Source organism: Antennarius striatus, chromosome 16 (genome assembly GCF_040054535.1).
Source record: "Antennarius striatus isolate MH-2024 chromosome 16, ASM4005453v1, whole genome shotgun sequence".
Taxonomy (NCBI): Eukaryota; Metazoa; Chordata; class Actinopteri; order Lophiiformes; family Antennariidae; genus Antennarius; species Antennarius striatus.
In genome coordinates this window covers 5,549,796-5,573,341 of record NC_090791.1, presented here as the reverse complement: position 1 = coordinate 5,573,341, position 23,546 = coordinate 5,549,796, and the positions used below count along the sequence as shown (strand labels likewise).

Here is a 23,546-nt window from a genome sequence, read left to right as displayed (position 1 = left end):
CTTTTGGGGGTTTGCTAACATGTGAAGGAAAACTAAATTTTTAGTTGAAGAATTGCATTGAACTTTTAATACAAGATACTGTATGCCATTGTTGTGGATAATGCTGGTCTGCATTGCTCTCTAAATGTCGGTGATATGTTTAAATATGTAAGTCAACATATGTTTGACTGCTGTATATGAGTATTATTTTATCAATAAAAAATGAGAACAATATTTTTCTTTTTTATTGGAAAACAAAATGTCTGGGATGGGAATAATGAAAGTTAAAAGGATCTGCAAAGAAAATGAGGAAATAAAAACATTCTTCAGCTCAGTCTTTAAGCAGAACAGAAGCTGAAAAACTGGAAATCATCAGAAAAGTTTCTGAAATGTTCATAGAGCTTATTTTTAATAAATATGGACTCGAATGACTGAATTAATATATGCTACACAAGTACTAAGTACATTTAAAAATGTGCAAAGTTTTCAGTCTCTCCATCTGTGTCCACACTGGGCATTGCAGCATTTGTAGAAAGTTGTCATTGGTTCATCAGCTGATCTGGTCTGAATTTGCATGAAATATGCCCGGGGGTGCTCACACTTCGGACAAGTTTCTGTAGACAGATAAATGTAAAAAGTTAGTTTGGAAAGACTTGAAATTCTGGAATTACAATATCTGGATTATATTGTAATATGTAAAAGATCATATACATGCAATAAATGGACTTAATGTTCTGTTAATAAAGATTAAAAACGTATATCTGTGTGTAGCCTTTAGTTGAGTTAGGCCTCACAAATCAGAGCAACTTTGACAACTAAAACAGGTAATAAAGGAATTGGAGGTTTTACTACACAGTTAAAGCAATACTGATATAATGTAGAGCCTATTCATAATGCTGTGAAAAATTAAGGTACACCCTTGTGTTTTTGTAAAGCTTCATATTCAACAAAATACTACGTTTACTTCTACTACGTTTATTCTATTTCACTTTTAATTAAAAATATAAACTGCGTGTAGATTTCCCAGTTTGGGATCATTAAAGTATATCTTATCTAATCTTAAATAAATAAATAATAAATTAATATAAACTGCAATAGTGCACGCAGAGTAATGTACACCTTTTGTGTTTTTGGCTTTGAAATACAGTATTAATAATTTTAATATGATTACAAAGTTATTTTATATAGAGTATTGTCAGTTTTGAAAAAATATTTTTATACTAACCTGAAAAGATGTGTCAACGAATCACAAAAATAATATAAGGACAAACATGGAAATTGGAACAATGAATGCATTTTACTAGTTTAAAATAATTCCTTCGTTTCCATATCCTCACATCACTTACCAGCAGTTGAGTCCACGTTTTCCCAAGCAGCAGCACCACCAAGCACATCATCGACCTCTTTCATCTTAGGATACTTTCTGTTATTTACCTGCAGAGAAATGAAAATTTGAGTGAAGCTAATGTTACTAATGGAAAACAATGCAAATCTTTTGAGCCAAATTTTGAACGGCGAGACTTCAAAGAAATTCATGTAACATAAAGTGTACCGTGGTCTTTCTCATGTATAACTCACCTTTCTTGTGATGTTGTGTACGTAAGGACAAGTGTTACAGGCGAATCTCAAACATTTCTGTCCTTCTTCTACTATTAAAACATTCCCACAGGTTGGACAAAAAAGAAGCATGTTACTCGGGCAACATTTGTAGCTAACAGCTACAATCTAACACAGCAAAAATACCTAGAAATAAATCACACTACAAACTTCCGTCTTTGTCTTCTTTAGCATTAAACAATTGGGTTGCTCTGAAGAGCGGAAGTGAACGTGATGCGAGCTGGTCCTACAGCTTTTATCAGTCGGTGGCAAACAAAAGTTTAAAGTGTACCTCACTTAATCAATCCGACACCAAAAAAGAACATCGATTAATGATATCAATAACAAACATTTTGACTGTATGTACTTTTAAATATTGTATCACATTATATGAATTTTCAAGCGAACTTATGACTAGAAATAGACGTTTACTAACAGGACCATTTTTACTGAGACAGTTTTGCTTCCGGTAGATATTTTTTGCGGAACGTATCGATTTTGTTTTTATCTCGTGGTTTTTGCCCCAAATTAGATTTCAGTTAAAATGTATCAAATAAAGTCCCCCAGTAACTTTGTTACACACTGTTTTTAACATCGTAAAAACCACAGGTAGTTTCGCCTGTGGCTGTTTTTGGAATAACTTAATTACATGAAAATGGAGGCGGAAAGTCTGGATACTGTTCGCGGAGAAGGACAATATGTAAAAGTCGAAGAGGTGGAAAACATGAACGAAACAGACAAAACTGATGTGGCAACTCCAGACGCGGGGGAGGAAGACGACGAAGCTCTTCCTCACTCGGAGATCTTAGACATTTTCGAAGAGGGACTTGCTCGACTTGTGCAGGACCCTTTACTCTGTGATCTACCAATCCAGGTTAGATTGATTTGCCCTTAATATGAATACACGAAATGATAAAATGTGTAGCGTTGAAAGATATTGATATCACATTTACAGGCAATATGTGCTCACAGTCATAACTGCATAATTGTATTATTCTTTACTTGACATTCATCATGCTTACTGAAATCTTTCTGTAACTTAAGATAGTTTTTGGGACTCTTCTGGGACAATCGCTAGTTCTGTGATTTTATTTAAAAACGAAGTTAACAGAATCTCCTCTAATAGTTAAAAGAAGTTTTGTAAATTTCCCTCAAACCTGATCTTAATCTTTGTCCGTAGGTGACTCTGGAGGAGGTCAATTCTCAGATTGCCTTAGAGTATGGCCAGGCAATGACTGTGAGGGTATTAAAGGCAGATGGTGAAGTAATGCGTAAGTGTTGAAATCTCTGTTTCCTTTTGGAACAAAAAAAGTGAATGTGCTGTATATGTAATTATACTGTGCAATCTATATTCAGATAATGTTAATAGTAACATTAACATACCCTGGAGTTGAATTATTGTTATTTCATTTAAGAATTATACAGTATTTTGATTAACCATTATTTGAAAACTCATTCATTTTGAAGCCATAGTGGTGGTGCAAAATGCCACTGTCCTTGACCTGAAAAAGGCCATTTGCAGATTCATGGAGCTGAAACAACAGCGCGAAGGTGGAGTGAAACATGTCAGCTGGTAAACACACCCACAAACTCACAAAGTCACATTCACAAAAACATATTTAATGTAGACTATTGAATTTGTTTCATGCACACTGTTTATCTCTTCTTATTTACAGGAGGTATGTTTGGAGAACTTATCATTTAGTATTTCAAGGGGAAAGGCTTGAATATGATAAGATGAGACTTAAAGAGTAAGTGCATGAAATAACCACCTCCCTCTCTTTCAAAGCTGTTATCACCAGCACTGGTTCACTATTTTTTTTTTCTGTCTGCATTCCTTTCTATGTTTAGCTATGGCATCAGGAACAGAGACGAAGTCACGTTTATGAAGAGACTCAGGAAAAAGTGAAATGTAACCACCAACATTAAATATATTAGATTGACCTGTTTTTGTTCAGTGATGATGAGTGTTGTCTGCTAGACTTGCATAACTTGAAGTGTTTGGGGATGGCATGATAGGATATCTTTATATGCTTTATAAACCCCAAAATATTTTTTGCGGAAACTCACTTGATAAACTAAGCTGCATCTCTTGCAGTTTACATGTAAATATGATATCTAAAGATATTAAGCCCACATTTGACTGCTACTTTGTGATTTTTAAAAAAATAAACTACATTATTTTATTATGTGCATGTCTTTGTGTTATTAATTGAGCTAGCACCTTAACCGAGTTCTGATACTGTCAATGTTGCAGTTGTAAGCCAAGCAGCTAACCAAAACTGTACTTTCTTTGAAAAACCTACTATCAATTTTACCCACTAAAGATACACTAATTTATCTTCTTGCAAATGTATTGCGTTGTTAACTCATGTTACAAACACATTTGGGCCATAAACTGAAAGGAAACCATGAACATATTAGTTGTCAATTACCATCAGGATTTAATATTGTTATTTATGAGGAATCCTGGTTATTATTGTATGCTACCTGGATAGATGTAGTTCCGTCTATTCCTTTCAGTGATGAGTGGTGAAATGTAAATGGCAAAGTAGTCATGAACCTACTCTGAAAATCCAAACTAGATTTATAAACTTTGTTCATATTAAAGTTATCACAATATTGTAAATCAAGAGTTTTCTCGGAGCCTGTATAGTGTATGAAACACTCTATCCCTAGACCCCTGACTCAAATTTGGAGGGGGGAAGCAAAAGAGGAAGAAACCTTTTTCAAGAATGAGAAGAAATGGTGTCGTGTGCACAGAATTGACCAATACAGTAAGCAACAGTAAGGACAATCAGAATGGAAAACAAAATAAGTATTTCAGAAGCAAAGCTCAAACACATAACTCACAGAGATAGGACAAATTCCCCAACACATAGAAAGAGTGACAAAGGAAAACATATACATATGGGAGATGGAGAGACAAGATGAGAGGTCGAATCTCCTGGAGGACAAAGACCCAGAACATTTGGAGACATTAACAACTAAGCAAGACAGAAAAAACCCAGGATGTTTGATGATTCAGTACTTAGTAAAAACAGCACAACGAAGATAAGCTAAGAAGAGAGAGTGAGTGAGCTTGGATTTGTGTTTATGGGAAAACAAACAGAGAGCAAGGAAGATGCAGTGCTTGAAAGTTCTACTCTTCAACAGGACATACTGTACATGCAAGATAGACTTAGCTGATTCATTTATGAATGGAAGGTCAATAGCAAAATGAAGGGCTACAAGGACCGAAGTAATAACAGAACAAGCATCTTGTAGAAAACCAAGGTGAAAAGATTAGATTCAAATTTGTTATTCAAGGTCTCAAGAGTGGCTTTGTCTGATTAAAAAGGGAGGTTTGTCAAGAAATGCTGCTTGTAAGACATCAGAAACACTTTTAATGAAACAAGTTCTGAGAGCAAACACTGGTTCTCTAGGTGGGATTTCATAAGCAGGGGTTTCTACAGGCCTCTAAAATGTAGTAGGGACAGAGCCAGTCACAAGTCATAAATCAGTGATAATCAGCATGGGTCCCACAAATACAGATCTTTAGAGAAAGTTTAGAGTACAGTCTTGGTGATGAGTTATATCTGCTATAGAATAGACAAAATATTTCTTATTCCATCACATAGTCCATTTTAAAATGTGACATTTGGACTGCTGACCATGGCACTACTGTGTTGAGAGGAAAAGAAGAATTGTTCCTATGATGAATTGAATATTGTTTTTAGATCTTCATATAAAATATCTTTACAGGCTGAGAGCCACAAGCATGTCTTAAACTCAGATCAAGTCATCAGTGCAGTGATGTTTAGCTCACAGAAACTCTTCTTCTGTGACACGTCATGTGATCATTCAAGGTAAATGTCGTGATCTAATTTTCATCCCCTTGACTCCCTGAGTATAATGCCTTTTATTTCATCTTTCTATCTTATACGGTTCCTGAGATATGTGCAAAAAAATGTACAAAAGTTGAAATTGGACCTTTTCCCAGTTTTCTAAAAGTCTCAGTCATCATCTTATTTTCATCCCATTTGCCGCCAGAGTAATGTGCTTCTTCTCTCATCTTTCTGTCTGCAACGATTGTGAAGATATTTGGTAGACGGACAGATGAACACACAAACACACACAATTACAACACATCTCCGTTTCATGGGATGTAAAAACCAGAGCTTTGAACCGGTTCATGGAACGAAAACATAAACCGGAAACGTTTGGTATATTGGCAGGAACGAAAATGAAAACGAAAACTTTATATTTTTAAATGTTCTAGAACAAAAATCGGAACAGAAAACAATTGTAAACCGGTTAATACCGGGTTTTTGTTTTTTTTTTCGTTCTTGAAAAAAAATATTTGACCTCATGTTTCACTTCCTGGACGCCGGATGAGAGCGGAGAGAAGTAGCAGCTGTTAAATGACGGAGTTTATTTTATTTCTGTGCTTTAACCGGACATAAGGCGCACCTTATTGTTCGGTGCATGCTGGCTGACAGAAGCAAAAAGGTGACTGTGGTTGAACTGTGTTGTACTACGTGTTTTTTTTCTTCTATATTTTTGATAAATCTGTGCTAAATCCTTCGAAGTCCCCATCTTCGGTCTGCATTGAATAGCTCGGTAATTTTACTATGGCTGACCGTCACGTTTCCGGGTGTCTGTCCGGTAATGATGCCGGCTTTAGCGTCCTGGTGAACGTGTGTTCACGTCTCTCATCCATCGCTCCACGACACACGCAGCTTAACTTTAAAGGCTCTGTTCACACCGATGTCCAGCGGTTGGAGTTGATCCTCCAGGATGATGGCAAGCTCCGAATTCAACCGCTTGACGTGGTTTTTGACGGAAGCGGTGGTGTGTGTGTGGGGGGGGGCATGGAGTCACAGATCAAGAGAGATGGCGAAGCGTGAAAAAAGCCCCCCGGTCTCTTTACGTGAACCGGAACAACCGGAACTGATAGCTTGGAGTTTACATGTTGCGTCGTAAGCGTGTCTCTTCGCTGACGTCATTGTCGGGGGTCTTTAGCCAATCAAATGTGGTTACCAGCATACCTGCGGTACAGTACCAGCATACTCCCTACACCGGTAACTTCCGGGGGTGTGCCGGACGTAGCCTCGCGTCACGTTCTCTAATTGGTCCATCGCTGCCGGCGTACGCAGTGACGTAATACGTCCTATAGTCGGCGGACAATGGCCGATCTGGCGGATCGCTGACTAAAGTCAAAAACATTTTTACAGATTTTGGAACCAAATGAACACATAAGACGCTTAATGTTAAAAGGCGCAGCGTTGATTTTTGAGAAATTTTAAAGCTTTTACGCGCGTCTTATGGTGCGCAAAATACGGCACCTACATATTTATATTTACAAGGAACGTTATTAACCGGTTCAGGAACGTCAGTTTGGGTGGAACGCGAAACCGGAAACGTTATAATTCCGTTTCTGTTCAGAACGAACCGATTGTCAAAAAATCCTGGTAAAAACACACTTGGCTTGATAAAGCTGATTTAGTTCAGATGTGACCAGCAGGTGTCACTGCAATACAAATGGAATGTAACGCATTTGTGTATTTTTTTTTAATAACCAGTGAAAGAGAAGAATGGGCAGTGGTTCATATGAATAATGTTATTTATGCAGTTTCTGCCTGTCTGTTGATACATTGCAATGCTGTGCACAGACTTGTTGGTCTGGTATGGTCTACCATCCAATAAAGTACTTAACATAAACCGAAGACATTTTCAATACATTTTCAATACATTTTTTACTCCCCCCAAGAATCAATCTGCCATTATTGTTAATGTTAATGAAGCAGCAAGAACAAATCTTCATTACCTATTGGAACAAATTCTTGTTGAACAGAATTATTCTGTATTTTATCCTGGCTAAATTTACAAGAAACAAACACTGTTTTACAAAGTGCATAGACAAACATTGGGGATGCAGGAGTAAAGATTTGGTTGATGAGCAAATTCTCTCTTGGTGGTAAGTGGTGCTGCACCGAAGCTATAATTCAGCACTATTGTATACTGATACCACATTTATGCTCCCAAATTAGTTTGCCCATCTAGCAAATGTGGGAGAATTTTGACATATGCCAGGATTCGTAATGTTTTTTTGCTCATTATGACATTAACAAACTGATAGATTGATAAAGAATGATGTAGCATAATTTAAGGTTGAAATGTTAGAAGCTAATCCCACTGTCTGCACAATCAATCAGTACCAAGTCCAGTTCATATCAGTCTCTCCAAACAATGTCAAACATTTCAGGTTCAAAGGCCTGAAATGAAGCAATGCAGCAATGTCTAAACTGACACTGCAGAATAGGTTTACTACTGAGCTGATTTATTTGGCCAGAGAGCAAAACAGAGCTGCTCCAAAACCCAGAGGCTCCTATATTTTTACAAAGGAAATATAAGCAATCCTCTTTTGCATAGAAAAGTAAATTCATCTGTAATAATCTGATGGGTGTAAGCATTCACCTGAACAACATTCAGTCCCAGTTCAATTGAAGTTCACTGGAGTCCAGGAAGTCGGAAGAAAAGACACCCGCTGGCGTTGACATGTCTAATGAGCTGACCCCCCCTGCTTGCACAGACAGGTTAAGGTCCAGCCAATCCATACTGTCTATATTGGCGCTGTGCAGGTTCATAGAGGAAGGTGGCATGTTTTCAATAGTGTCTACCTCCATGGTAACCAATGGTGATTGTAGCTCCTCTATCAGCTTTAGCGTTGGTGGCTCAGCATGAGTGTTCAGGATGCCATCCAGGAGAGATTTAAGCTGTGTATCAGAGGTCAGGACTTCCAAGCTTGCTGACGGGTTCATTTGTGCCGGAGGCAGCTGGGCGACTTGGACCACAGGTGGAGGGCGAGATAAAACCGTGTTGATGGGAAGGGTGGTCACACTGGCTGTCACTGGGAGAGGCTTGTCCTGACTGGGAGGATTTTGTCTGATGAACGGAGATATCTCTGGAAGATATAATCAGAACATTAAAACATTAAAATGAGAACTATAGAATTACTTCAACTTCATATTTTTTCCTCTAATTTGCAGTATTACCCACCACCACTCTCGATTAACACGTCAAACAGGTCGTCCATTTGCTGACTGGATGCAGTTGGAATCTGCAAATAAATAAAATATTTAAATGAACAGGCGTTTGCTAACTACTTGAAGGATATACTGAACAGAAGTGTATTTAATTGTTACCTGAACAGCTACTGGTATGCTGCGTGTCTGTTTGATTGCATCCTCATACCGGGGCGGATCTTTACACTTTGGCAAGTGGTTTGTAAATTTTGACTGCTGAGAGAAGGCTTGCTGGGTGGGATGGAGAGCCTATTGAACAGGAAGATGATATTCCCTTACATAAAATGACAAACGGCTTAAATCTAGTAAATCAGCAAGCAAACCATTTTAGATAAGAGCGTAAGATCATTCTCTACCTCATTTGTAGGTCTTTTAGGACCATCTTGGCAAGAGGATGATCCCACATGACATTCACTTGTTGGAAATGTGCTCTCCATCCTCCATGTCTGCAGAGAAGTCAGTCCAGAAGCATTAATGAGTAGCTTTAATGCCGTCAAACACGGTTGCTTCAAATTTTTTGTGCAAGCAATAAACACATTTGTTAAATAATAAAGGAGGGAATTGCAGAACCTAAATGAAAATACATGTCAACGCCGCTTGCTGTGTAGTACACGTCACGTGAGCAATCTCCTCAGTTAGTATCAAGTTGTTTTTTTAGATGCTAATTCTGGATGGGTTTTTGGCTCTGAGCAAAGGGACAACAGAGGGCAGTCGGGCCACTACTGTCAGCCTTCACTCAGCACCTGCTCCAGCAACCCAAGTTTCCACAGGCCTTGCTTTGATATGAGTAGGGAGTCATTTCAGCATCCAAATGAAGCCTGTTATTACTGTGGCAACAAGAAAGAAACACTACCCCTGACGTAAAAAACAAAACAAAAATGTCTGATGGGTGGCAGTGGCATCGAACTCACTCCACCAGATAACTGATGTGGAACGTAATATAAATTTCCTGCACAGAAAACACAGTCGCAGATAAGAATGATTACAGTAATAAAGCTGACTAAGGTGGTTATTACTGTGCTTTCTTACTGTACCTTCGTCAGTAGCTGACTGCTGCATTGTAATGCTGATGAGGACTCTATTGTTTGTGGCAACTGTCCAGAAGTCTGGATGAGGCTTGTGTCTGCACTGCTAGCAGCAGCGTGTAATTTAATGCCATTGGCAGGGAGTGGAATAGTTGCTGCTGAGGCAGGAAGGGATGCCTGACGGAGGATCTGAGCTCCAACCTGGACAGGCTGCAAAGTTTCAGCCGGCTTCACAGTCTTGTGGCTTTTGTTGAACCTATTGTAAGGGAGTAAGTGGCACTGATCCTCAATCTCCTCCTGTTTGACCATCACTGGTACACCAGGAGAACTGCAGGATGCTGAGCAGTCTGAAGGGGTTTTGTTTTCCTCTTTGACCTGGACAGGAGGAAGAGGGCTGAGGTGAGGTGGTGAATTGCCCTGCTGACTCATCTTCTCAACCTCCAGCTGCATCTTCAGCTCCTCCACCAACCTCTGCTCCTGCTCCAGTTTCCTGATCAGCTCCTCAATCTGACGCTCCTTCTCATGGAGACGTTTGTCCTTCTCAGAGTTCTTCTCATTGGACCTTGTTTCTGTGGAACACTCCCCCTGTGGATTTCTTTGTGTGGAATTCACTGAATGCTTGGTGGTGCTGTCCGTCATAATGCTGTCCTCTAAGCCTAGAGTAGACACCTTAGAAGCGATAGGGGACACAGGCGGTGTTAATTTTTTACTTTCAGACTGTGAAGCTGCTGTGACAGCTGTTGTCTCAATGGCCGTCAGGGTATTAGAGTCCTCCAGATACAACTTTAGCCTCTCGATTAGATCTGTCTTTGTTCCGGAAACCGGCAAAGATCTGAGTTTTAGTTCCATTTTCAGCTCAGCAACCTGTAAAGATAACGGATGATTTAAAACATTTCTCAAAATTCAGCTTTTGCCTTTCTATAGCACGAGGTGCATAGTCAGATTGTGTGCAGGAAACAGTGTGTCACCTTCATCTCATCCAGTTTAGCTGGTAAATGATCCAGCTTGCGGTTTCTCTTAGTGTGCCGGGGGTGCACCGGGTTAGAGGCAGCATTCTCACTTAAAACAGCAGTGGAACAGCTGGTTTTTACCTCCGCTGTTGGTCTGTTTGTTTAAGATAGAAGAAAAAGGGAGTACAGACAAGTGAGGGAATTGTTCTTGTTCTATGATCAACAGCTTCTGTGTAGAATGTAGACAGCAAATGTGATGCACTGGAGCCACTTCAGCTGTTGCTTGACAGCTAATAGGAGTTATCAAATCAAGTTTGAATTTTTAGATTTTTGTAGACGATAAATATTCAATTAATTGAACTCAAAAGGAAGCAAAATGAACATAGAAATATCAGAAATATCAGTCTGTTATCATAAGAGTAAAACTGGGCTTGAGCAAAATAATATCCGAGTGAATGAAAAGTTTACTTGTGTTGCTAAATGCAGTCATACTTGATTGTTGAAGGCGCCACAGCTTGGTAGTTGTACTGCTGCTGACTTAAGATTTGGAGTTGAAGGAATTGCTGCTGCTGCTGCAAGAGGCGAGCATAAGCCGAGTCCATCTGCACTTCATTGAGCTCCAGCTTCTGGTCTGGGGGAATATACTGATGATACTTTAACTTTTTCACCCGTGGTTTGGGCTCTTTGCTCCTTTTGCTGCGACTTTTATCACTGGACAGCTTGGGCAGGCTTTGCTGCAAAGCACAACACAGAGAAGGAGTATGTACAACCAGAGTGGACCATCTGGAGGATAAATGATCCCGCTGACTGATCTCAGTCCAGTTTATCTGGGAATGCAGTTAGCATTGCCAGTACCAACACCACAAGACTTTGTATTGAGACTGGACTTTTATAGCTGGAAGTGTTAAGGTGGAACATTGTTCTGACACTTGATGAAAACAGCAGGATGAGGAAACTTGAAAATTTGACCCTCATTGTTTTACCACCTGTGGTTGCAGGATAAAAACGAGAAAGATTTGGCATATGAGCAGCAGGGTAGGTATGAAATCAGAAATTTAAGCTGGGTTAAGAAAGCACACACCCTCCAATTGGTAAAGATCATTCCCCTATCATATTTCATGTGAGGGAGTTTGTTGGATGACAAGTTGATAAATGCACAAGTTACTGCTTCACTCCCATCCCTTGGTTTTTGGCTTACTTTTTACACAGCCTCACTGAGGAGGGCCTGTCATTTGACCCTAATTGAAGACAAACCGTGGCTGGCAGAGATTTAAGCTCGAGGATTTGTGAAATGACTTTAAGCCCTGTTGTTCTTTGAACTGTGTTTGACTTGGCAGAATAATGACACTCAGTTCAACCACAAACTGATGTGACATTCACTATGACAAAACACAGACAATATGTCTTCTGACATCACACCACCACATCACCACTTTTCCAAAAGAAACAACAACCGAGAAAGGACAGTTCATAAATCACAAACACTGAGCGAGTAAGAAAGGTCAAGACTGAGATGGAAAAAAAACAACAACAACAATGGCGGTATGTTTAAGAACAGTTTGATGAAATTTGAAGCAGATAAAAATACTGAAAGCTCACCTTCACAAGAACTGACCCCGTTGTGATTTTGGAAGCAACATAGGTTGTTGGCTGAGGTGAAGATGCTTGTTGATTGCTTTGTTGCTCTCTAGTGGAGATAAGGCTTATGGAGTCAGAGGATTGAGAGTTAGCCTGCTAAAAGAAAAGAAGAGACACGGAGAAAGCACATGATCCTTTCTGTAAGAACAGCAAAGTCAATACACCTGTTAATCATCATTTCTCTCTGGGAAAAAAGGCCTTCGGAATGGAAAAATATAACCAAAAACAGTTTGATAAAGAGTCAGAGGATAACAGCACGGCTAATAAATATTTCAAAAAAATTATAAATATACAGTAAAAAAGAAGACTCACAGAGACAAACATTCAAAAACACATTTATACTTAGATTAGCTATTTACCTCTTAGAATTAAGAACATACAAAAATGCAGACAGAAATCCACCAGGCATGGATCTGAACCCCAAACTCTCTGCGAATGAGGCATTTTAATGTCCAGCTGTTCATGAATTAAAAAAAAGACTGTGCAACTCTTTGTTGGTCACTATGACAGCTCAAGTTTTGTGACTATTAGTGTACCTGTATGGGAGTATTTGTGTTGGAGCAAATCACGACGGCTTCAATTCCTCCAGACTCATTTGGTGAGGTGGAAGTAGAGCTTGGAGACTGTTGTCTAGAAGGCTGTTCTGGTGATAAGGCATCGCTGCTGTCCTCCTCAAAGCTGTAAATATCTGGTGGCTTAGAGTAGATTACCTTATCACCTGTGGGGCCTGCATCACACATAAGCAAATATGGATTATTTTCTTTTTTTATACTTTCTGAAAATCAAAGTGTGTGATGATGATGGTGATAGGCTAAAAAAATACAATTGGCTCAGGTCTTCTAACAGTTATGGTATGACAGTATTTTTTAGTATCTACCATGGACGACCTCGTCAACAGGCAGGATGTTCTTCTCTACCAGCTCCATTGGTCCTGGCCTCTGCGCAATTTTCTCATTGAGGTCATCGGTCAGTCTCGCTCTTTTCAGCTTCATCTGTGTGGCCTGCAGGGAGGGTTCAGCCTGTGTCTCTGATAAATACACAGAGGATCATTAGATGTGAACTCAGCCAGCATCAGTCAGCCTCTTAGTTTTTTTGTTTTGGTGACTCATTGCAAAGTCAGACCTCACAAACTTATGTCAACCTCAATTTCATATTGCATATCTGCCTATGACTTTGTAAAACAAATTTAAACAGGCAGAGAGTGTGATTCGATGAATAAGCACCTTATTCATTTCAGTTATCTAGATGTGTTACCCAGCATGAACACATAGGAAGATAAATTACCTTGTAGTATGTGCATACGGACAAGCTCCGAGCGCTGTGGTCTGCTGCAGAGCTTATGCTTTAAGAAATTTCCAGTCTGAAAAAAAATAAAAAATTAGACATGCGCTGTCTGAAACATTTTTTAAACAGCTTATGCACTGTCTAAGACAGCTTATACAGTGCAAGATTGAAATCATGCACAGTGATATTAGATGAAGACCTACCCTGGCTCTCTCTAGGTTGCGGATCTGCTCATGAAATGCAACAGGTGTTTTCAGAGCTGTCAAAAGGTTAAAAAAAACAAAACAAAACAACACAATTCATAACTTTTCATGGTCAAAATATTGTATTTCTACACTTAAGTTAACTATTCCTTGCATTTCAAGATGAACAAACATTTATTTGACTACGGAACCATGCACTGTAAGAGTCATATCCAAAATAACGAAATAATCTAAATCACTTCTGACTGGACATAAGTTTTACTCTGTAACTCTTTGTATGCATTAATCAGGCATCCTTCAGAGTTTAAAGACATCCAATAAAAAAAATACAGAATAGTGAAGAGATAAAATCATAAGACAACTTGATGAATTGAGGAATTGTACAAATTGGACTTAGGTACCTATCTTTATTTTTCATGGGCTTGTTGTTGTGTAAGTGTCTGACATTATTAAGGAGAGCGTCATGGGAGTTAAACAGGAACTGCCGGCTTTACTGACCCAAGCAGAGAGAATGTTCCATGCAGAGAGTTACTCTTTGATCTCACGGAATAAAATCGTCCTGCTTCACTGACTGGGCTATGATGAGCTCTGTTTGATTTAAGGACCCATCAGCCGAGGGGGCGCTCTGAGGAGTGTGTCAGAGAACAAAGCAAAACATTCCTGCTCGTCACCAGAACCTCACCGCATACTTAAGTAAACCTGCAAGTGTAGGAGCAGCAGAAATGCTAATGTGGAGAATAGTTTGGGAGGCTTGTGTGCTGGTCAGGGGATGACTGACCTCCAGTTAGGGCTCAGCCGATGAATCATGTTCCGGTGTGGAGCTGAAGAAAACCTGACTACAAGGACGGAGGTCTCTATCTCTTTTCTCTTTCTTCCATTTGAGCTACCAACATGGCTTTGTCTCAGATTCAGCTCATCTTTCAAGGGGGGTTCTGCTTGTGTCCCATCACATTAGGAATGGACTAAAGTAGAAGTTAATTTGGTGTGCTGTTTTAAGGCTTCTGTTTTTAACATTGAGTCATTTTTATATGAGCGCTCTTAGCAACCATATATAGGATGACATGTCTCAAACTTTCTGGAATAAAGCAGCTGATTTATGTGGAAGTTCATGTTGTAATTTATGCTCTACACACAAATACAGTTTATGTTCCGTTTATTTTAACTATGATGAGGTCCAACATCTGTCACTTGTAATAATTAAGGACTGCTATACATGTTCTTGTGCATGAAACCTGTACTTACGAATGCAATAAATCTAATAAGGAATAAGAACAACAGAAGGTAGTTAGTAAAAAAGTACAGAAAAAAATAACTGACGACTTATAGATTACAAAAATGGGAACTCACGTGGCATGATGCCTTGCTCCACAAGCTGCTCGCGGGTTCTCCTCTGCTGCAGACGGAGCTGCAGGACTGTGAGAGAGCAGACACTGAGGTCAGAGTTGAGCCTTGAAGAGCCAAGTTCACTGAGTCAGCTGACAACCATCTCTGGCTTTAATAGCAAAACCTGCTAAACTTCAACTAAAATAAAATACTTATTATTTCCCAATCAATATGCAACTCAAAAAAACCGCAGTCAACCCACTCTACCGCCACAGACATCCTTTTCACTTCCTGTATGGTTTTTTATGATACCACAGCTTTTACAACATCATATTCCAACAGGGCGATGCAATTGGTCGAGAGCCCTCCCAATGAGAGTCGATATCGCTGTGTGGGATGCAAATACTTAGAAGTCAAACAAAGTGAGTGCTGTGCAGAACACAGGTAAATGAGGGTTCAGTGTGAGGGATGCAGTCTTGATAAAGATCAATGGTTATGCCATCAGTGAAAGCCAAGAGAGTTGCATCAACTGGGTGAATTGCTTTTAAATTGTAATGTTGCTCTGGGTGGATGATGGCACTGTGCCATTTTGCCACTGTGTCATTTAAAAGAAAAGACTAACTCCTTACAGAAACTGTTGAGTCCTGCATGCAGGCCCCACATACAGTACTTGAATGATCATCAGTGTTACTTTCACATCAATGTAAACTGAAGTAAGATCCCAGTTTAAACATTTACAAACAAGTGAGCGTGGTTGTGTTGTTTTAGTAGAATAACACTGCGTCATGCAGAAAAAAACAGTTTGAAGAGGAGCTTAATGGGTGATGGTGACAAATGAGGCGCCTTTGTGAAGAGCATGAGGCTCTTATCGTCACCACTGTGGTGAAGTCAGTTTCTCTAGAACTACTCAGTGGCATAGGGAAAACAGCTACTCCCACTCAGATACAAACACACACATATACACACACACACAACACAGACCTGTTCAACTCTCCTGGGACATGCTGCGTCTGTACAGGCCTCTGTGACTCACGCTAGCAAAAATAAACCAGGCAGCTGTGAGAACATGGCCTGGGAACCAAGAAATTTGGGGGTAGTTAAGGGGGTGGGATGTCCACTAGTATGCAGAGCAAAGTCGATGCTCATGGGCTTCTATTGGTAGGCAGGGGGACACAGAATGACAAGTGCTGAGCCAAAGGGTGGGAGGTTGATTCTACTCTCAAAACAGCCCATAAACACTGAGGCAGAGGACACAGTGTGCCTGCCTCGCCTGCTTTGTTTCCTATTACAATCCCAGACCAGTGGTGTAATGATCATTTCGAGACAGATAATACCGAGAGATTGTAAAAAATTGCTGCTGTGATTTGTCTCATTATTCATGTCCACTGTGTATGTCCACAGTCAAGAAGATTTATAACAAACACTGCATATCAATAACATGAAAAGTTGTCCACAAGAGAATGCAGGGTTCAATGTGACCATCCGTGTGGGGTGGCAGCTCATGCCCGGGTTCCTCCTCACTTTGTGTCATCTTGTGTTTCACCTGAAACCTTGATAACTTCTTGGTGATGTGAACTGGCGCTACTCGCTAACTCACCAATAGAGCATAAACAGTGGTTGTTAGAGAAATAGAGGAAAGGCTCTGCTGAAATCCCTGCCTACTGATGTAATCTCTAATCAGACCCATGTTGTTCTCAACAAATCGTCCCCGGAGGTATCCCATTTTATTTGAATTTCTTTTTTTTCTCAACCTGCAAAAAAAACTGTCTGGTGTTCCTACAGATACTTCTTGTTCAAAGTTGAATTTAATTTAGAAAAATACATGCTGGGTTGTGTTGTCTTTACGGTTATAAATACCACAGAGTCTAAACAGAGTCTCATTTTTTGTAAGCTTTAAAATCGAGCCATCTATATTCAGAGGTAGACTAGACCACAAATATTCCGATTACATTAAATTATAAAAACAAGAGCTGTCAGTAGATGACATAATCCCCACTGGCCCCTGTGATACCAAACTGAGCATATGTGCATGGTAACAAACTTTTTTATATTAGCAGTCAGATAGAAATAAATGATCAAAATTTTGTTGATGAAAGCTAAAACCGTCTGTAAAAAATATTATAGAAACAACACTTAATGTACAGGATTTACAAGTACTTTCTTCATTTAAATGAACACAGTTCTTCTTTTTTAAGGAAGGGAATTGTAAAGAAGACTTCCTGTTTGTGTCTTGATAACAAATACAGTCAGGTCCTTTTAAGCAAAGTCAAACAACAAAATGTTGCCATGGAAAAGAAAAATCAATTAAAATAATGTAATGTGACTAGATCAATCAATCAACTTTTATTTTATATAGCGCTTAATCACATCTGAAGACATTTCAAAGTGCTTTATAGATAGAAAGCCAACAATGCCCTCCAGAGCAAGCATAAGCGACGATGGCGGGGAAAAACTCCCTCATTGAGAAAGAAACTCCGGGCAGGACCCAGGCTCTGGAGGGCGGTCATCCGCCTTGACCAATAATAATAGATGTGCTTCACAGAAAGAAGTCTTTTGTTAAGAATGGGAATAAGTTGTTGCCATGGAATCAAATTAAATGGCAATTGTTTTTTTTATAACAAAATGTGCATATCCAGCTTTTGGTATGTACATATGTACGTTGAAACAGCTTCAAAGATATGATCAAGACAGACACTACGTATGTTAGAAATCACAAATCACCTCTCTCATATTTGCTTAATGTGTTTGCCAAGTTTCATGAAATAACATTGAATGGATTGTGAGTTATGCCACAGACAAAATGTTTATAGACAGGCAAACAGATGTGCGATGATTCTACCGCCCCATCACCATCCACCCCCACAGACACACACAAATTACATTATGGATTCAAAGTGAAGAATAGCAAAAAGTTTAACACTGTTAATATCAAACAGACTAAAACTACAGCATTTTCCAATTTTAAAACTCTACTAGCACCATACTAACTGAAGATGAAATGGAGAAAAAAATCTGCTGTTTGAGGTGTATAGAACTCTTAATGTGCACATATTTGCAACCATGTCTCAGTGATGTATTAGTTTTTTCTAAAACAGAAAGGTCTAAGAGAGAAAAAAAATCCCCACATCTGCCTTCCTCTTTATGAATGCACATGTCATAATGCTGATGAAAAAAAGGTCGTAGTCTGTTCAGTAAGTAATATTTACGTAACAAAACCTGTTATGCATGCAAATTTGGCATGAAGGAATTCATTGCCCATACTTTGCGTGACATACAAATCATTTGAGTACTGTGATGTAGCATCACAAGTGAAAGCATCTCTTCTGCCATTTTTGTAAAATGCAAATATTTATCTCAACATGCAGCATTGTTGCCGCGTGAAAGCTGGAGGTTTGCAAATTATTTTCATCAAAGTTGAATTCACAAACATAACACTAAATTACCCATACCATACCATGTTATAACCTTAAAAACTGACAGACAAGATTGTATGTAATTAAGGATGCAATCCACAGCTATCAGCTTCTGAGGACAGCAGACAACATTTTAATGTATAAATAGTGCCACTAAAAACTGATGAAAAACTTATGTTTGCATCACACAAACTACAACAGTGTAAGAGAGGCGATACAGTCACATATTGTCAGAAGTGATGAGTATTGTGTCGTAGATCATCCACAAATTCTGTGATCTTTTCTAGGAGTTTGATTTATCACCCATAACAATACAATATGTTCTCCTATGAGGATAATGAAGATCAAGGATCTTTACAGCTATCATTTCCTGTTACTACAGGATCCTGCCTAAAGCTGGCTACTCCTTCCAGAAACAGTTATATTGACGAGTGTTAAATACATGTGTTTATTCAAAACAAATGATGGACTACATTTCAAGATTAGACATGAAACAGAAAAAAAAGCACCTGATTTGAATTTACCCATGCAGATGGACGGGGTTTCCACATCGAGGCAGGCCATAGAGGACAGTGGTGATGAGTTTGGCGTCCAGGTCTGGAGTCCCATGGAGCGCTTGGATCAGTGGAGAAAGGGGAGTCAGGAAGAGAGAAGATCCAGCTCTGCGTAAACGACAACTAGCTCTTGGAGCTGCACTCGGTCCCTCCTCTCTGGCTCTGGTGTGTTGGCCTCAGCTGAGAAAGTACGTGTGTGTGCATGTGTGTGTGTGTGTGTGTGTGTGTGCGTGCTTAGTCAATGTCAGGAGGAGGGAACACTGCGCTGCTGATTTTAACCCTCGCTAGGTCATTTTACTCCATGGGCTCATTAGACTACAGTACAGCAACTAAGCTGAACTTTTAATTTCTCTTTTTTAATAATTAGGAGCTTTGAGATGTTTGTTGGTCAGTAATACATATTCGAGGGGGAGCGGGGGGTGGGGTCCACATTTTTTTCTTCTATAAATATTTATAGTACTAAGTTCCAAAGACAAGAACAAATTCATCTGGACTTCAGGGACATGAAAGTCCCTTAGAGGTGCTCAGAATTCAAAGATAGGACAAAAGCAGTCAATTGTGATGGCTCACACAAAACACAGGTTTAATCGGGGCTTACATTGATGGTCAAATGACGTTCATTACTACGAACACTAACCGGAAGTGAGATAAAAGAGAGTCATGCTAATTGTAATAAGAGGATTGGAGTGTCTCAGTGGAACAAGGAGTTCGAACATAAGTCATAGCTAAAGAGCTGACGTCTAGTCCAGCAGAGGATCTGATGTCAAGCTGAAGCTGCAGGATGCTCTGAGACCTCCAGTTGTTCCTCTACTGGAGGAAATAGAACTGCTGTGTTCTTGATTAAATGTTCAGTTGTGGAATCAAGAAATATGCATGTCAAAAAGCACTGGGGCAGGGGAAACATGTAGCCGTTAAAGTGAATGGACAGTCAGGCACAATGTTAATATGTTGTGCCTGACTTACAGCTTACTGCTGGGATGGAATGATGTTAAGCAGGATCATAAAAATATGTGAGTAGATGGAGTATTCGGAATGTGGAAAAACATCTTACCACATGTCACAGCGTCTGTAAATATACTGGGTTCCTTTTACATCTTGCAGGTGTGTTGGCAAAAGAGACAAAACCACAGATTTTACAAATGCCTTATACACCTGTTTTGTCCCACAATCAAAACCTCTCTTCTACATCAAAGTTTATTGTGGTTTCATCCTCAGTAAAACATTCATGTCCTAAACTATAACGGTATTTTTACATTTGTCTTGTCTGGTTTTATGTGCATATACTGTATGTATTTGCCCAAATAAAAAGTTTGAGTCCACCAAGATACTTTCTGTCTTACTTCCAGTGCAATATATTTGGACGTTCCAATGACATAATAAGAATAAGAATAAAGCTCTCATAGTTCATACTGTACATCTAGCTTTGCCTTCTGTGTACCTATTTTTTGTACCAGTAGACACCTGGAGCTTTAAAAGCAACATCTGCTCAGCATTACCTCTGATTTACCTACCAGAAACACTGACTCCACATTATTGACAATAAATCATCACACTCATCTTTTCATTACAGCTAATTTATAACACTGATGGGTTCTGGCCAGCTAATGAGAACCTGGATACTTTGTGGAGACACAGAGTCAAAATACTTTTACTTCCAAAGACAAAAAAATTTCAATGATGCACTAATGCAAGAAAGCTGTACTTACAAAAAAAGACCAAATCCATGTTCCGCAGGAAAAAAATTTGTTAAAAAATTATTAAAGCTGTGATTATTCATTGGCTTCTAGATGCGGTATTCATGTAATTCATTCAACTATATTCCATAAAAACATCACTTATTTACTTATTTCAAGTAACAGTTAATGTAAGTGTTAACCTGAGATATGTGTGATTTTGATTGTACTTTTGACGATGTCAAGCTTTTATCATTCGACTACAATCACTCATACAAGCACTTTACTGTAACTTTACAGTAAAGTGCTTGTATGAGTAAGTAACTTTACTGTTACTCTCTCAAAGCAGACCGCATATGACTGCAGGATAAACATGTAAACAACAGAAAGCAGTTTACTGTAATATAAAATATACATTTGATTAATTGCTATGATGTGCATTTTTAAAAACTGTCAAGACCTTTATTCTTAAGAACTTTGGTCCATATGAGCACAGCATTTTACTATATTCTGTGCATACTGTGTAATATTTTTAATTTTTTAATTCCTACTGCCTTAGACTAGTATTTTGTGTGTTCATGTGAAAAAGAGAAGAATAGTGATGGTGGGATGAGTAACTTCAGTGACACAGAGCCAAACATTGTGCAGTCTGATCCTCCCACTCTGGATGATTAACTCTTTATCACGAGTTACACAAAACCAAACGGTGGATGATGGTTGTCTCATCTGTCTCGTTAACACAATGTAAAAATTCTCCAACCAGTTGTATTACATGGTTCTTGATGATGTCTTCTTCTTCTGAGGTTAATTATTACATGAACATCTCATACATTTAATAGAGTTTGACAAGTAAAGAAATTATGACCTGGTATTAGGAAGAGAAAGAAATGAAAAAAAGGGGCTGTAATTATTAGTGTACAAAACAGAGTCGTCAATGTGTTGGTACATGTTAAAACAAGTATTTCATTCTCAACGCCATTATTCACACACACACACACACACACACACACACACACACACACACACACACACACACACACATACACACACACACACACACACACACACACACACACACGCACGCACACTACCTTTAGTATGCAAAATGTCCTGGCAGCTCTGTGAAAGAGCTGCAGCCATGGAGCAGCAGCCCAGGCTCCAAGACATAATAAGGAAGACTAACAAACTATATGTAGTTTGCCTATTGAAAACTAAAAAACTTATGAAATAACCAAAAATACATTATTACAAGTTTCCTGTGTTTTGTTTTTTTCACCAAGGGCATCAGGTACATTTTGTTCTGTTGTGCTGTCCTAATATTGTCCAAGAGAAAAAAGTGTGCTCTCACACATCACAGTTATCCCAGCAGTCTCGTTAGAATCTTGACCCTTAGGGCCAAAGTATTCTTCAGAAAATGGACACGTCTTTCTTCCCAGATAAAAAAAATCTTTTAGCATCAAAGTACCTTCTAACAACAAGGTCCATGTGGATGGCTTCAAACTAACACACACTCAGACTTAAACACATGTTTTGGATCACAGTGGAATCAAGGTCAAACAAAATTGAGGAACAAACACTGGAGTTAATTTGTGACGCAAAGCAAGAAGAACAATACTAAAGGTCAAACCACACTTAAAGGAGTTGCTCTGCTGAAATGTGTGATGGACACATTATAATCAAATTCAGGAGCACAAGGATGAAGGAGTCATGTGTACTGTCCCTCAAAGTTCACGTAGATATTTCAGCTGAAAGTGAAGACTGTGAAAAATTCTATGTGGATTTTCACTGGGTTGATTCCATCGAATCAATGACTCACACAAGCACGTTATCGAATATATGCTTCCTCATAAAGGACATAAATAGATTCATCAGTATCAAGTGTTCGGTTGTGTGTGCAAATTACAGGGTTATATACCACTGACACCTCAATCGTTAGAGTTATTTATCAAGGTAATAAATTGTCTGGATGGCTGCCGTGATGTTATCTTCAATACAGGCAAAGGTTGTATCGTGTTGCACCTGGATCTAAATTTAATCTGAGAAAATAAATCAAGAATGTGCTGCAGTTATCAAATGCAAGCCCAAAATTCTGCACATGGGCTAATACCCTCTATTAGCCCTCTATTAGCATCTAAATATATCAAGATAAATAAATACATTAATGTAAAAATAATAATACTGTGTAAAAATTTAAATGAGAGAAAACGCATGCATTGAAAGTACTGTAGTTAAATGAATGCACATTGGGGAGGATCACCCACAAACATCACAGCCCATGTAGTCCTCTGCAGATGGTGGGAAATCCAGAAGGAAATCCCTGTAGGCCTTCATTTTTCTTTGAAGCTAAGCTACATGCAGCAGCCACAAGATGCTAAAAAAGGCAGGCCTGTGGCAGCTTTAATCACATTAATATCACCACCAAAAACAACTAATGGCATGTTCTTTGTAGAAATACAGATATCCCTCATAGTTGCCTAAAGGCAAACTACAATTACATTTGAGTCCATGCATAAACATACATATAGCCAAACATCATTTGTATTTGGTCTTTTGAATAATTACAGGACCATGAGCATTCACTTAAATTTCTTCCCATGAGCTCCCATATTTGAAATATTTAAAAATCAATATTTAACTTGAAAATCTATAATGTTTTTTCCATGACGTCAAATACCATGGCATTTAAACTGGACTAATTTACCAAGCATATGAATGACATACTGTGAGGCAATACATCCGGTCCATCCCTTAGTCATGCCACAGCGTCATGCATTTTTTCTCAGTAACATCTGCTTTTGGTTACTGTCTAATCTCCATGTTTACTCTTTTACACTCACAGAC

At 38.9% G+C, this 23,546-nt stretch overlaps 3 protein-coding genes across 7 annotated transcripts; 1 reads left to right on the top strand and 2 right to left on the bottom strand.

Annotated features, from left to right (window-relative positions):
* Positions 1-208: 208 nt before the first annotated feature.
* polr3k (polymerase (RNA) III (DNA directed) polypeptide K) lies at positions 209-1,787 on the bottom strand. The gene is made up of 3 exons (XM_068335866.1): positions 1,558-1,787; positions 1,326-1,413; positions 209-593 (listed from the first exon to the last, which is right to left on the bottom strand). The coding sequence occupies exons 1-3, from the start codon at positions 1,666-1,668 to the stop codon at positions 466-468; spliced, it is 327 nt and encodes a 108-aa protein (XP_068191967.1). The 5' UTR covers positions 1,669-1,787; the 3' UTR covers positions 209-465.
* A 258-nt stretch (positions 1,788-2,045) lies between these two features.
* snrnp25 (small nuclear ribonucleoprotein 25) lies at positions 2,046-6,965 on the top strand. Its single transcript, XM_068335865.1, has 5 exons — positions 2,046-2,449; positions 2,756-2,846; positions 3,043-3,148; positions 3,252-3,326; positions 3,427-6,965. Exons 1-5 carry the CDS (start codon positions 2,225-2,227, stop codon positions 3,482-3,484), a joined length of 555 nt encoding a protein of 184 aa, XP_068191966.1. The 5' UTR covers positions 2,046-2,224; the 3' UTR covers positions 3,485-6,965.
* Positions 6,966-7,104: 139 nt separating this feature from the next.
* On the bottom strand, positions 7,105-19,206 carry mrtfbb (myocardin related transcription factor Bb). Of its 5 annotated transcripts, none has more exons than XM_068335858.1 (14): positions 18,988-19,206; positions 15,090-15,155; positions 13,743-13,798; positions 13,540-13,615; positions 13,133-13,282; positions 12,792-12,982; positions 12,217-12,348; positions 11,110-11,351; positions 10,636-10,771; positions 9,677-10,531; positions 8,999-9,088; positions 8,763-8,891; positions 8,617-8,677; positions 7,105-8,521 (listed from the first exon to the last, which is right to left on the bottom strand). In XM_068335858.1, exons 1-14 carry the CDS (start codon positions 19,085-19,087, stop codon positions 8,046-8,048), a joined length of 2,760 nt encoding a protein of 919 aa, XP_068191959.1. In that variant the 5' UTR covers positions 19,088-19,206; the 3' UTR covers positions 7,105-8,045. The 5 variants fall into 5 exon arrangements, with proteins under 5 accessions (XP_068191959.1, XP_068191958.1, XP_068191960.1 ...); XM_068335857.1 differs by having other exon boundaries at positions 12,217-12,351; positions 18,988-19,205; XM_068335859.1 differs by having other exon boundaries at positions 12,217-12,351; positions 19,003-19,205.
* Between the last annotated feature and the right edge of the window lie 4,340 nt (positions 19,207-23,546).